The following is a 16078-nucleotide window of genomic DNA, read 5'->3' as shown; positions in this document are numbered from 1 at the left end:
TGGGCAAAACTGTTGGCGGTACTCACCCTTATCTCTATGAGGTGGTTGACCTAATGCTGCACCAGTCTGAAACTCACTTTGCAAGGTCTATGAGAACATCCTCAAGGGTGTACAAGGAGGTCCTGGTGGACACCAAAGACTTGAGTGAGGACCCAACGAGGATGGATGAAGTGACCCTCAGCAACACCACTGTCACGAATAAGGAGGTGTTTGAGTGGTTCAAGTGGGATAGTATTGGAGCAGCATGTGACCCGAAATGCGGGAGCTGCAAGTGCAGCAAGTGCCCTCCGGGAGGCAAAGAGATGACCCTTGGAGAAGAAAGGGACTTAGAAAAAATAAAGGACTGCCTCTCTTATGTGCTAGCGGACAAACATAGCGATGCCCCACACTGGGATGCGGCCTACCCATGGAAAGTAAGCCCAGCAATTCTGCCAGATAACCGCCGAGCAGTAGTAGCAACTTTCCAGAACACAGAGGTTCGGCTGGCAAAAGAACCTGAGTGGAAAGCGGCATATGGAGAGCAGATTCGCGAGATGGTATCAAGAGGAGCAGCCATCGAGCTCACAAAGGAAAAGATCAAAGGCTGGAACGGCCCAATCTGGTACATCAGCCATCTGGTTGCCCCGAATCCTCATTCTAGCTCAACGCCAGTGAGGATAGTCTGTAACAGTAGCCAGGAGTTCAGAGGGTTGAGCTTGAACACCCCGATCCGAGGTGTCCTGCATAGATTCAGGAGCAGATTTTAGGCTGCCCTTGGCGGTGTGAAGAAAATATATAATTCAGTGTGGCTGAAGGACGAGGTCGTCCACCTCCATCGATTCCTCTGGAGGGATAACCCCGAAGATGAAATCGGTGTGTTTGCCGTCATCAGAGTCAACATCGGCGACAATCCTGCTGGATGCATCACTCAGGTTGCCATAAGAGAGACGGCAAACTTGCCTCAGTTCAAATCCATGGTTGAAGAGTGCCAGATCCTGATAGAGGACTGCTATGTGGACGACATCTTGAGGTTGCATGATGATCTCCAAACTCTGGTCAGGATGACTGAAGGAGTGGAAGAAATCTTAAAAGCAGGTGGCTTCTCCCTCAAGCCCTGGGTCCTGACAGACCAAAGTGGGAGGAGTGGAAAACCCACTGACCTCAGCAACATCAGGTCAACAGAGCCCAAGACTCTGATATTCCCCAACCAGATATGGGACGAGGAGAACAAGGCACTGGGATTGGGATATGAACCCGAATCTGACAAACTCTGTGTGCTGACGTCAGTGAACTTCTCAAGGAGGAGAGGAAAGATGAGGACAGGTCTGGATCTACAAGAGGATGAGATCAGAGGCAGCACCCCCAACCCTCTCACCCGATGCATGCTGCTAAGTCAGATCGCAGGGTTTTATGACCGCATCGGTCTGGCCTCACCTGCCAAGCAGCGAGGAGTGATGCTCATAAGAGAGTCCTTTCAGGAAGCAGGAAGAGACCATCCCTCCAAGGGCACCTGGAATGATCCTCTTTCGTCACGTCTTCGAGAGGCTGCAATAAAACTCTTTGAGCAATATGTGAGGATTGGCCAACTTAGATTCGACAGGAGTCTTACACCCTTTGGAGCCATAGGTCACCCAATGGGGATCACGTTTTCCGATGGTAGTGAAGCTACCTACAGAGCCGTTCTTTACCTACAGTGGGAGACAGAAGATGGAGTCATAGTGAAGCTGGTTGAATCAAAGGCCAAGTTCACTCCTCTAGACCAGAAAGGTGATGTCATTAAAGCAGAGCTGTGCAGAGCTGTCTTTGCATCCCGCCTAAAAACATACTTCGAGAAGCACTGCTACATCAAGGTCGATCGGTGGATTCATTTTGTCGATAGTCAGACAATCCTGGGAGCCATCTAGAAAGATAGTTATGGCTATCAGACATTTTTTGCAAACCGGTTTGGAGAAATCCAAAAAGCTGGATCAGTAGAGAGCTGGAGGTGGGTTGAAGGAAGACAGAACGTCACCGACCTCATCACAAGGGAGGCATCCCCTGAGGAGCTTGCTGAAGGATCAGTCTGGCAGTAAGGCCCAGAATTTTTGAAGTTGTCTGAATCAGATTGGCCTGTGAAAACTGCCAGAGAGATCAACCCCTCTGTTGTGGAAAAGATAAGAGGACTTCGGAGGAAGGCGTTCTCGGCACTGGTTACAGCTGAAGACCAGCCCAGGAAATGGTCAGGCCCAACCAGTGTTGAACCTGTGCGTCTTGTGGACCCCTGAAGGTTCAGTTCACTTGCACGGTTACGCGGGACCATTGCTTGGATAAGACAAGCAGTAGAAATCTGGCTAGGTAACAGCCAGGCCCCAGTTCAGTCAAAGTGGGAGGCAAGACCATACCTGTCTGTGGAAAAAAGAGCAACAGCATTCAAAGATCTAGCTCTCAAAGCTCAAGATGGTGTTGAGTTTCGGGACACGACCATGGATCGCCTGGTTGTTCAGAAGGAGGAAAAGACAGGACTCTTAATCTGCGGAGGGAGAATCCAACGCTGGAATGAGGATAGAGTGGCTGTACTGCTAATCCCATGCCTGTCATGGCTCGCAACCCTACTGGCCAGGGAGGCACATGAAGAAAATCATGAAGGTGTTGCCTCTACCTGTCTACGGACAAGAAGGAAAGCCTGGATCATGCAGGGATGAAGAACAGTTAAGAAGGTGCTGAACAACTGTGTCACCTTCTGAAAGCAAAGAGCCAAGATGTGTCAGCAAGTAATGAGTGATCTCCCTCAAGAGCATACCAAAAGAGCAAGCCCATTTGAGTATACAACCCTCGACCTTTTTGACCCCTTGAGGTGAAAGACGCTGTTAAAAGAAGGTCAAGTAAGAAGGTCTAGGGTATTGTTTTCTGTTGTATGGCCTCGAGAGCCATCCATGCGGAACTCACTAATGACCAGTCGGCAGAAAGCTTCCTCCAAGCATACTCCCGCTTTGTTTCTCTGAGGGGGCATCCATGGAAACTATGGTCCGACAGAGCCGGCTCTGTGTGAGCTGCATAAAAATCTAGCTTGCCTGCAGGCTACGTCTTTAGAAGATGTAGCCGCTAAGAACGGGACTGAGTGGAAGTGGGATTTTCACCCTGCAGACGCACCCCACAGGAATGGAGCTGCGGAGGCTGCTGTGAAGCTTTTGAAGAGGGTGCTCATGAGCCTCGGAGGAGCTGAAGAGTCTCTCACATGGGGGAGCTCCAAATTCTGTTCTATCAGGCAGCCAACCTGACAAATGAACGCCCAATCGATGCCAGAGCTCAAGAGCAGGAAGACTCAATCGAGTATTTAACACCCAACTCCCTTATACTGGGTATAGCATCGCTTGGAGGACACACTAGTGGGCTTGACCTAGAGACCCATCTCTGGCGTCGTCTAAGGGCTATTCAAATCAGAGTGGACCGGTTCTGGGCAAAGTGGAGGGAACTAGCTGGCCCAAATCTGTTTATTTTACATAAGTGGCATCGGACGGAGAGGAACGTCAAAGTCGGCGATCTCGTCTGGATTGCTGACCCAAATGCTTTGAGAGGTCAGTTTCGTTTGGGCCGGATTCTGACAGCTTATCCTGACAGTAAAGGAATTGTCAGGGATGCTGACATCGCAACATGTGCTGGCCTTCCTGTTTCCCCGATGGGTGGCCGGAAAAAGATGAGTTCTTCACTGCCCATGACAGTTATCAGAAGAGACGTGAGAAGACTGGTGGTCCTTCTTCTGGTGGAGGATGAAGCTCATCCACCCCAGCCACCATGACACCCGCCTCTTTCTGAAACCCTCTCATTCTGCACACTGCCCAATTCCCTGGCCCAAACCCCTGTGGGCTGGTTGGTGTAAGCCTAGTGCTGCCACCATGCCCATCACATTGCACATACATGAAGAAATAAGAGCATGCACATCCCATACCTCGCATACCCAGGCAGTACACCACACACCTGCCAAAGACATGTGATTAACTTTGATATTGAACTAAGCTGGTTTTCCATCGGTCGTGACTTCATCAGACACTTACACATAGACATTGTGCAAAACTAAGGGCCCTGTGGCATATATAATTAAAGAGGGTCCTTTGAGTGATTTTGGTAAGTTCCCTGGATCACAAGATCAGGAACTTAAGTGGGAGGTGTTATGTTTTCTGTGGAGTTGTCATTTGTGAAGTTTTGTAATTCAAATGTTTACCTTAAACCAGAGTTACAAATGTTGCAAGTAACACACACGGAGAAACGTTTGAGGTATATAATAGTGTAATGCCTCTTTAAGAGAGGAATGTGCTGTGAAACATGTGACCGGTATTTACTACGTGAAAAGGAAGCGCGATTCATTTTATTTGTAATAACTTTCAACCCAGTGTGCAGCCACTTAGTTTATTACCTGATTATCCTTTTTGAAAAATTAACAAACAAATGTGGAATACCAAGTAATATGCTGGGTACACTGGGTTGACCTTTCCGTGAAAAGAAAACGGAACAGGCACACTCTTAGACAAGTGGTGCGAGATGAGTTATGTGCTATGGTTTAAAAATTAGGTGTTTTGAAGAGCCCTAACCTTAAGTATGAGCAAAAGTTATCACTTTTAGCAAACACCAATATTCATAGTTTTCTTATGTCCTCTCCTTTTAGTGCCAGATGTTGTCTATGGTCCAAAACTAAATATCTAGGCATAAAGCCCAATTTATACTTCTGCGTCGAACTTACGCCGTAGCTACGTCATAGGCTGTGCGTAGTACGCGTACCCTTTGGCGTACCCTGACATACACCTCTCCAAAAATGTAACAACGCGTCAATTCTACGCGGACGCAAGCGCTGTGATTGGTCTGCTCAAACCGCTCCCTCGGATTTCACATGCTCCCTCTGCGTGCGTCAACGCGGACAACGACGCAGAAGTATAAATTAAAACCAAAGCGTAGTCTACGGCGTAGAGGCTCCGGCGTAGGTCCGACGCAGAAGTATAAATTGGGCTTAAGAGCAAATTCCCTTTACTCCGAGCCAGCTAAATTAAGATCTATTAGAAAACATATTGAAAAGCAGTGGCTCTGTTAAGACAAGCCTGGTCTTAGTGCAAAAATAGTCCCACATTGATTTATAAATTAGAAGGTGGTCTAAACATAGACATACAAAATCCATGACTTCATAAGCAGTGTGCTCAGTGCTCAGATACCAGATAGATATGTTTCCCTGTTCACACAGATGCAAGATCCCTGTATGATTGATTTGACAAGACATGCAATTGATCTGGTCTGAGCTAAACAGAAAAAACAACAGTTATTTTGGTATAGTATAGCTATTATAGTATAGTATATAAATAGTAATATTTATATACTATTTATTTATTAATTTAAATAGCTTTTAGATATATTTTAGCTTTATTTAAAATTTAGCAATTTTGATTTTGTTTGTCATTTTATGTTATTGTTTTATTAATATTTAGCTTTCATTTATTTTTACTTCAGTTTTAGTAATTTTAGCACTTCAACATCACAGCACTTCAAACTTTCATTTCATTTCTTGCCAAGGCAACATTTCTAATTTTAGTAGTTTTGGTTAAAAATAAAAACTGAATACAACTAACAAATACATGAATGTATAAAAACAAGCCTAATCTACCCTTTGTTTCTATATTATACCAGCTCAAATTTAATAATTAAACAAATGTAAAAATATTTCAGACAGTTAAGCTTTGGTTCTTATATGGGAGATTCAGATTTGAATCCATCCTCTCCTCTTTATCTCGCCAATACTTTTCTATCTCCTCTCACTACTGTCTTAATGCTTAAAAAAAACAACCGGAAATAAAAGTCCCCTCAAAAATGCTGCGGCTCTATCTAGTTTGCTGTTTGATGCACCTCTATCCTCAGTAAGCGGAAAGTAAAACATATTTATTGAAGGGTGGTATTGACTGATGGAGCAGTTAAGAAAAAGGTTCCAAGGCCTCTTGGGAATAATGGTTTTAGTTGAAAAGTACCTGATATGAAAGGATAAATTTAAGTATTATTATCTGATCTGAAGGCTCAGCGGAGAGTTCAGGAGAGATGCAGGGGATAAAATAGAGGGAGTTCATTCTGCTCTAAAGAGGCCGCCAGACAAGGGGGGAACGAGGGATGACTTTGTCCTCATTCTAGCCTTTCTGTTCTCCTTCTGGAAACAGCCGGACACATTGTACGATTGGATGTGACAAGGCCACCACAGGGACAGGAACTCATACTGCTACTGAACCAGCCCCCGCGCACACACACGTGCACACACACACAAATTATGCATATGTCAGCAAACATATAAAATGAATGATTCCTCCTGAGGCTTAAAAATATCAAAGAGACAAACGGCAATTAAGTGATCTCACATCACTCCCCTGTGTCCCCATCTCCCTCTCATACACACAGTTTAAGGGGTTTGTACAACTTTGTTGTCCGGCCAAAAGATGAGATTGTGGGCCAGAACAGGCTGTTTCAAAGGTTGTGAGTACGCTATTGCCATGGGGTCTGAAGGCTGGCCTCTTCTACGGCAGGTTATGCTGTCCTTGCCATGACACAGTTATGTAACAACACACTGACACACCTCACACACACTCACTGCTGTCAGAACAAACAGACACATACCCAGACGTACAAGTACTTGTCCTAAAAACACCATTATTGTGGTGCACATCACAGCACAAAGCTTTACAAACTAAATAAAACATCAGCAAGAGGTTTCGAAAAGAGAAGTTTGGCTTTTCAGAGACACTCACCTGCAGAGAGGAAAGTCCAACCCTCTCGTGGAATGAACATGGCACGTGGGTGCACAGTCACTACATCAGAGTTCTTTCCTATACACACACCAATAACAATAAAATCATCAGTTAAAACACATAATACAATGAGTCAGACTTCTAAACACAATATATGATATTTTATCACAGTATTTTTGTTTAAAACCTTGTACAATTTAAGCTCTAAAGTCACAAAGGAATGTAATCAGGGATGCCTGATACAGTACACACATAGTTGTTAGGTGAAATAATTTCTCTTAGATTTACATTTAGATTACTTTTTCCCATCATCTAAAGCGGACTTAACATTAATTATTAAAAACACAACTGAATAACACTGTTTTTAGCAAATCCCAAAATTAATTATCTTTTGTTTTCATACTGTGCATTATAATGCGGTGGCATCTAAATCTACTTGTAGCATTTAAAATGACTGATTTTAGTTTTTAGTGTTTTTAATTTACTTAAAGCTGCAGTCCGTAGTTTTTCCTCTTTGTCGCCATCTCTGTTCGAAATGTGCAATTGCAGTTATTTGTGGAATTATCAACGTTATGTGGGTTGTGCCTCAGCACGGCACAGCGCAGATGAATACAATGTTTCGAGGAGAATGTGCGGCTGTCAGTCACCGCGCCGTTGTGGATATTGTCATTTGGAATCACAGATTTTACTTTTTTGTAGTATGACCAACATTAGAATTTTCACCGGAAAATGTCGTTTGAACAAGTAACATCCACTTTTGTTCTGACCAACTAAGGGAAAAAAAGCATTGCAGTAAATTGCGCTGATTAAATCTAACGATCACTTATCATATAACGTCAAACCATGCAAATTATACTTTCTTCTCAAATTGTTAATGTTCAACAACATCAGCAGTGCGCGACTACATTTAACGCCCTTACGATATTTATCCTTGTTTTCGCATGGGCCCGGTTGCAGTCTCCTTTTTTCTGTAGCCACTCCGAAGTTCGAAGTCTTTTGCATTTTACAACGGGTAAATCTCCAGTTGTCAGTGGTGATAGTCGTTTGAACCTTTCTGGATCCGACATCAAACTGATAAGTTAAATTATATCAAGTGCTGTGAGAAAAGGCTATAAATCTCCACCTCCAACATCCTCACACGCAATATAGCCTACTAGCCGAGACACCTTCTTTATGTGTACAAATGTGACGTAATGAAGCAAAGACATGCTCCAATTTCCCGCAGAAATACACCAGTACCACTTAGATTAAAAATATTATTACAAGCTTACTGTTTTGAATCGAACTAAGGCAAGCAGATAGTTTTGAACACTGGCTGGTTATGTACTTGCTCAATTTATTTTGGATAATTGTTAACCCAAAAAAGTTACGGACTGCAGCTTTATGAAAGAATTTTAATTTAATATCAGCCGTTTATCAGTCACAGATGAGGTCCATATAAAGGACACGAAGAGAGAAAAGCAGTGCAGAAGAAGGTGAAAGTGCTAAAAAGGAGAACTGAGGAGCAAGACAAAGGTGAATAAAGCTCTAGGTATATGCTTTTACAGAATATATGTAAAGAGCATGTTAATGTCAATAACGAGCATGACAGAGAAAAGAAAGGGAGTTTGATAAAATATGACATGTGAAGGGTTATGTGGATTGTATATCAGAAACCAGACAAAGCTTTATTGCCAAGTGTGCTTGTACACACAAGGGATAATTTACCTTGGTATTGAAGCTTCCAGTACACAAATAAAACTATAACAAGACATAACATTTAAGAATAACAAATTTTAAAAAGTATAAAGATGCAGATAGGTTTAGTCAGAATAAACGCATACAGATAATGAATATATATTTACAATATTGGGAATAATAATATGAATAAATAGGATTAAATTAATTTACAAAGAAATTGCACAAAAAAGTGGGGTATTGCACTTTTACATACTTAAAACATTGAACTATTCGAGAGGGAAATATTCTGTGGGAAGAAACTTTTCCTGTGCCTAGATGTTCTAGTTCCTAGTGATCTGAGGCACCATTTTGGACAGCAACAGTTCAAATGAGTGGAGTCTCATGAGTGGAGTCTGTCATAAAAACTATGTATGTATATGCGTACATGTCCTTCTCAAAAAATTATCATATTGTGAAAAAGTTCATTATTTTCCATAATGTAATGATAAAAATTAAACTTTCATATATTTTAGATTCATTGCACACCAACTGAAATATTTCAGGTCTTTTATTGTTTTAATACTGATGATTTTGGCATACAGCTCATGAAAACCCAAAATTCCTATCTCAAAAAATTAGCATATCATGAAAAGGGTCTCTAAACGAACTATTAACCTAATCATCTGAATCAACTAATTAACTCTAAACTCCTGCAAAAGATTCCTGAGGCTTTTAAAAACTCCCAGCCTGTTTCATTACTCAAAACCGCAATCATGGGTAAGACTGCCGACCGGACTGCTGTCAGAAGGCCATCATTGACACCCACAAGCAAGAGGGTAAGACACTGAAAGAAATTTCTGAACAAACAGGCTGTTCCCAGAGTGCTGTATCAAGGCACCTCAGTGGGAAGTCTGTGGGAAGGAAAAAGTGTGGCAAAAAACGCTGCACAACGAGAAGAGGTGACCGGACCCTGAGGAAGATTGTGGAGAAGGACCGATTCCAGACCTTGGGGGACCTGCGGAAGCAGTGGACTGAGTCTGGAGTAGAAACATCCAGAGCCACCGTGCACAGGCGTGTGCAGGAAATGGGCTACAGGTGCCGTATTCCCCAGATCAAGCCATTTTTGAACCAGAAACAGCGGCAGAAGCGCCTGACCTGGGCTACAGAGAAGCAGCACTGGACTGTTGCTCAGTGGTCCAAAGTACTTTTTTCAGATGAAAGCAAATTTTGCATGTCATTCGGAAATCAAGGTGCCAGAGTTGGGAGGGAGACTGGGGAGAAGGAAATGCCAAAATGCCTGAAGTCCAGTGTCAAGTACCCACAGTCAGTGATGGTCTGGGGTGCCATGTCAGCTGCTGGTGTTGGTCCACTGTGTTTTATCAAGGGCAGGGTCAATGCAGCTAGCTATCAGGAGATTTTGGAGCACTTCATGCTTCCATCTGCTGAAAAGCTTTATGGAGATGAAGATTTCATCTTTCAGCACGACCTGGCACCTGCTCACAGTGCCAAAACCACTGGTAAATGGTTTACTGACCATGGTATTACTGTGCTCAATTGGCCTGCCAACTCTCCTGACCTGAACCCCTTAGAGAATCTGTGGGATATTGTGAAGAGAAAGTTGAGAGACGCAAGACCCAACACTCTGGATGAGCTTAAGGCCGCTATCGAAGCATCCTGGGCCTCCATAACACCTCAGCAGTGCCACAGGCTGATTGCCTCCATGCCAAAACCTTTTGGGTTTTCATGAGCTGTATGCCAAAATCATCAGTATTAAAATGAAATGGGAGCATAAGATTAAAAATTGTTTTTGCATTCATACTCTATCAACAGAAGGCCCTTTCTCTTACTAAAGCCTTGTGTAGACCCTAATTGGGGTTATTTAAGTAACAACTGTCAACACCGCCCAAAAAAAAAAGTGGTGAATCGCACTTGAAATTAGATTTAGAAGCCCAAATTTTACTCCAGATCAAGACTTGAGTATCCCATGACAGATATACAGCTATTGACACCAGCCTAGAGTGTCTGACATCCTTCAGATATTATTTAAAAAAATTGAATGTGGTGCTCAAGAAACATTTTTTATTGTTATCAAATGCTGAAAACAGTTGTTCTGCTTAATATTTTTTTGGAAACCATCATAAAAAAAAATCAGGATTATTTCATGAATAGAAAGTCCAAAAGAATAGCATCTATTTAATTTTTTATTTTTTTTTGTAAAAATATAAACGTGCACATGCATGTGAGTTTCTAATTACACACATACTTTACCTTGGATGTACTGTTTCTTAGAGATCTGCAGTGGAAGCTTCGGAAGAGCTTGAAAATTCTACAGGAGGAGGAAAGAACCAGTTATTATTCATTTGAAAGCGTCTGATTCAGTCACCCTGAAAAGCACATCACTGCGCCTCTCACATCCAATACCATATCACAAAGAGTAGGTTAAATTTAGCCCTGGCTTTAACAAATATGCAGACTTCACAGGGCTTACAAAATGCCAAACGGGGCCGCTATGGCACGATGCAGTGGTGTCTTTCCAATCAGTAAATGAATGAGATCCGTCTCTTACTGGGGTTTTAAATTAATTTCAAACTGTCCCTGGGAAGGAATATAAAATATGCTTTGCCCATTATCAGTCTACTGAGGGATAAAATACATTAATGAGATGAAGAGAATAAAGAATTAATCTGGTAAAGTCATGATAGCTTTTTGAACATGAGATCTAAACTGTTTGGCTGACAGACGGTCTTGCTGTCTCTGGATCTGAAACAGACGCCCGGCCTTATGATCTTAAAGCAGAGGGGTGGTGGCATGAGTAGTCGGTAGTAAAACCATCATTAGTCCTACTTTTCCTCATCTTTTTTGAAGAACAAATTAAGCTCTCAGGATCTAGGAAAGGAGCTGCTCAGCACTCATGTGTTTGTGTGTGAGAGACAGAGACAATGATGCACAGAGAAAGAACATGCCAAAGGGAAATGATGGGATGCCCAAATGTGTGTGAGGGAGTCTGCAGGTAACAGGTTTGCATCTGTTTTTGTCTGAATGAAAGGAGAGTGCTGGTGTGAAGGTCCGTCCTCTACTCCCAGTGCTTTATTTCAGCGGTAAATCTACAAACGCTAAGAGGGAAGAGATATACAGCTTCAAGGCCAGTCACAAACACTCTCCCATCTTTCTCATACAAACACAAAACGGCTCCCTCTCAGTTTAACCGTGCAGTCATGTGTGTCTTGAAGTATTTGAATTAGTGAAAGATATTCAAAATTCTTCCTGCATCAAACATCTTAAAATATCTGTGCTGATCATTGATTGTCTTTATTCTGAATGTAAAATGTGAACAGGAACATTGTGCTCGATCAGCATTTTTACCCTCACATGATTGACTGCCCCATGTCTACATCTCTATTAGAACTGCAGTATTTGTGATTCGATCCCATCCTAAAATCAGCATTGTGTTGCGGTTTATAGCATGTGTGTAGAAATGATATGAGTTGAGTATCTCAGGTTATTGTGTGCAGTAAATCTGTTGTCTGGGTGTGATAGATGCTGGTAGTCTGGGAGAGAGGAAGAGCTTTTAATAGCTGCTGAGGCTCTCTGGTTCTATTTGAGTAGCTCTATTGATTGACAGTAAAATAATACAGATAGAAGGTAGATAGAGAGAGGTATAGAGAGTCTCTGCACACGAGAGAGAGAGAAAGGGGGAGATATAATTCCTTTCTTTCTTATAATTATTAGTAATATCACTACTGCATGGCTCTCTGGAATACCTGAATCTAATTGGACAACTGTAGCATTACATAGTCAAATTATTTTGTATGAAGATTAATAATTAACCAATCAATTCAATATTTTTGTCCATTTATTTATTTATTTGGTATGTAGCCAATGCCATGTAATAAGATGGATAATCATGGTCAATCGGTCATTTGCATAAAATAAAACCATGTTTTGAGTGTCAGACTGAACTTTATCTCCTTTTACAAATCTATTTGTTGTTATTTTCAATTATTAGGTTTTATTTCTTATGTATTTGTGACAATTCAGTATAACTACAGTATAGTCTGAACATAGACACTAGAACATTGAAAAACACTGATTGGATGCATAAACTCAAAGATTGGGAGAAAAAGAGAAACAGAACAAGTAAAACAAGACAAAGATGGAGGAAAGCGCAGAGGAAAGAGCAGTGGTATTGATCCAAGGATCAGGCTGGACTCAGTGCTACACTCTGACTCTAATCCGGCTTAATCTGGACAAAGAAAATTCTGCTTACCATTCTTTTCTCACACAAACACACAAAAGGGCACATTAACACTCATACATACACACACTGGCACTGAAGACACATTTTTGAAAGTCAAGGCTTGAGAGCAATCTTCCATGTACCATTTACTCTCTGTAACCCTGATTCTTTCGTCCCACCTTCTCTCTCTCTGTTCAGTTCTCTTGCTCCCTTACACACATTCTTCACTCTCATGGCAGGTGATTTTTCTATGGTAGCAGAATTCAGACTGAAGCACACACCGCTGCTCATCCATAGCTCAGGCGATCAATTATTCAATAGAGAGAGAGGGAGACAGGGCAAAAAGAAGTAGAGAACAAAAAAGGGTAGGGGATGGGGGTTAAATGAAGAGTAAACAGAGTGTGTATGTATGGGGGTGGAAATTAAGTTGTCACTTCAAACAGCAAAATTTATGAATGCTCTAAAGCAATTCTTAAAGTCACCATAATATTAAAATGGACAATTTTAATTTAAGGAATACTGTAGTGTTTATTATGAGAGATTTATCCGTGCAAATCATTATTTTCTTAAAATTCTTGTGCCCTCATACTCATACTTTATCAAAAACATTCACCTCCCTCTTTACATCTCTCATCCCCCCGCTCATCTCTTTTCTAATGATGTGCACACCAGTACGAGAGCAGGACGACCATTCCCTCCCTTCCAGTAACCTGTCACTCACATGAGCAATTAGCAAGCGACAACAAATCAATCAATTCCAGATGGACAAATACAAAGTCCAATCCTACATTTTTTCTTGTTTGATAAGCCGCTTCAGTCGGATATACGTCACAATAGGAAAAGGACCTGAATCACAATTTCTGTTTCATGCCAACTTTAAGGAAGTCCTTTATGTCCTTCAGAATATTTATGTGCATTTATGCGTTTCTTCTTTGTAAATATGGACTCAAATGGAATCTGAACACTTTATCTGAAATAGTTTGTGGGAAAAATTTGAGGAATTACATGGAATGGATTTTAATTTTTTAACCCTATAAAGCCTACTTTATCATATGCACAGATTTCTAAGCCCACTAAATTAGCAACATGATCAAAACTTGCTGTACAAAAGCTACAACTGTACATACCTTCTGTCATCTGATTGAGAGTTTAGAATATTTAATAAAAAAATATTTCAGTTCATGGTTCATGTGTCGTTACGCTGTGGAATCTTTACCGTTTTTATGAAGCAAATATATATTGTAAGTAATATTTCAAGATTGTTTTTCCCCAGAATGTGAGTATTAAGCTTCATAAGGCTTTTAAGGAACATTATTTTGTACTCTCAATCATCATTATATTGCATTGCATTATGTTTTGCAACCCAAAATAAAAACTAAAGAGCTTTGATCATAATACATAATATTAAGACATTATTGGGAGATATGGAGTGACAACTAAAAAGTTATATGCATTATATTCAAGTAGTCTGCTAGTGTTATACAAATCTCATTGTTTACAATACAAGATCACAATCAGAATTTCATCGTATTTTCAAGTGAAAGTCATATTAATATCAGCAACTACATCAAATTGGATATTTTTGCTCAGTTTGGGCCTCTGAATAAAACTGAGGTGTTTTTTTCTGCCCTAGTATTCTTCTTCTATATCATACTATCTGAGCCAAGAAAACCTTAAAAATATCAATCAGATCGAATATTATACTTAACAAAAAAACATGTTCAATAAACTTTTCCATTTAAAAAAATAGATTTTTCTGAATATGATTTAAATGCCAGGCTTTAAAGGGTTAAAATTGGCTAAAAGTAAGCTGACAGCTACACTCTTGATAGCTGAAAGCATGATCAAATAGCGAAAGAGAAAAAATAATAAACAAATATACAAGATACAATAGGTTACGTGCAGAAAATCGTTCAAAATATAGTATGTTCAAGTAGGGCTATCTCTGGTAAAAGTATGAGCGAAGGGTTGGTTGATCTGTCAGATCTGCCTGCTCAGCTTGATGAACAAGCATCACTGGGGGCGCGATACTAATAGTTCTGACAGCAGGGAGCAATCGGCCCAACCCTCAGAGTCGATACCCTACACGATACGAGCATACTGCAATACGCACGGCCTCAGTGGTGTAACAAACCCACCCACTGCTCTTCTCTGTTTCAATATCACCCCCAGCATAGGACTTCCCTTAATTTAAACCCTCATCTCTCATACAGAGTGCTGGCACTGCAGGAGCGTTGCCAGGGTGACAGAAGGCTGGTCTCCACCCTGCAGGCCTCTCCCCTCCTCAACATATGCTGCACCAGTGTTAACACACACATACAGGGAGTCAATAAGACGAGGACTCTCGCTCTCTCACGGTAGTAGAGGTGGTTATAGTCTATCGCTCACTGCAAACACATACATGTACACTCACTGTCTGTTGCATCTGCCTGATTAGACAGATTTTACATCCATCCTCAGGTTTCCATTCTCTCTCTCTCTCTCTCTCTCTCTCTCTCTCATCACACTGGCTTTGAATTACAGTGCAACATACTCCAATGTCCATTTCCAATGTGGGGTTGGGTGACATTGTTGGCATCACCCTGGTTACAAAGACAGATGACAAGGCAAAAAAAACAAAAAAAAACAACAACATGCAGCTTGGGTCAGCTCCTTCTGTTACTGCTGACACACACACACACACAATCAATACGCATCACTCACACAAACGCTGCCCTTCAGTTCCCTCCAGCTGTTGAGTCAGGGTCTCTTTAATTATGAGAGTAGTTGAGGAAGCAGGAAACTGTGTGTTTGAGTGTAACTATCAGATGGGGAGGCCTGAATTTATGTATGTTGAGTGTCCATGAAAATTTGTAACTGTCCTGTGAACGTGTTTGCTGAGTGGAAGAAACAGTCTCACACCTCTTCCCTGATGCAATGTTCAGTCAAAACAGTCATTTCCCCCAGGACAGTTGATTAGTTTAATTGCAAAATGTTGCAATAAGTTTTAAAATGCGGTAACACCTCTCAAATTTTAACATTAGTCCATGTATTATGTACCATTAGCTAAAATTTTTACAGCATTTAGGTTATTTTACAAATATTCTGTACCAAAAGTTGGGGCTGTCTTTATTTGATCAAAAATACAGTAAAAACAGTAATATTGTGAAATATTAATAGAACTGAAATTAACTGTTGTCTATTTTAATATATTTACTCCAGGTACCAGTCACATGATCCTTTAGAAATCCTTCTGATATGCTGAGATGATCAAGAAACATTAGTATCATCAATGATGAAAACGGTTGTGCTGCTTATTATTGTTGTGGATATCATAATACATTTTTTTCAGGAATCTTTGATTAATAGAATCAAATGTTATGATTAATGTAATGTAATGTTATTAAGCTGAGAAGAATAAATGCTCTAAAAGTATTGCTTATTAAAAATTAATTTCATGTTTGCTGTTGCATTAACC

The 16078-nt window shown here is 41.0% G+C and overlaps 1 protein-coding gene across 7 annotated transcripts in view; it reads right to left on the bottom strand.

Annotated features, from left to right (window-relative positions):
• The window catches only part of LOC143737152 (DNA polymerase nu-like), a 56887-nt gene that overhangs the window by 13916 nt on the left and 26893 nt on the right, over positions 1-16078 (bottom strand). For all 7 annotated transcript variants that reach the window (XR_013203627.1, XR_013203626.1, XM_077228145.1 and 4 more), the window contains 2 exons: positions 10653-10710; positions 6726-6803 (listed from right to left, as the gene is read on the bottom strand). Coding sequence is in view for 5 of the 7 variants with exons in the window: in XM_077228145.1 (XP_077084260.1) it covers positions 6726-6803; positions 10653-10710 (136 nt within the window). In the remaining 2 variants the exon portion in view is untranslated. The remainder of the gene's footprint in view (positions 1-6725; positions 6804-10652; positions 10711-16078) is intronic.

The sequence above is a fragment of the Siphateles boraxobius genome, unplaced genomic scaffold (assembly GCF_051911475.1).
Source record: "Siphateles boraxobius isolate OS27281-9 unplaced genomic scaffold, OSU_SipBor_1 130, whole genome shotgun sequence".
Taxonomy (NCBI): domain Eukaryota; kingdom Metazoa; phylum Chordata; class Actinopteri; order Cypriniformes; family Leuciscidae; genus Siphateles; species Siphateles boraxobius.
The sequence above is the reverse complement of the archived record's forward strand: the minus strand, read 5'-3'. Positions and strand labels throughout refer to the sequence as shown.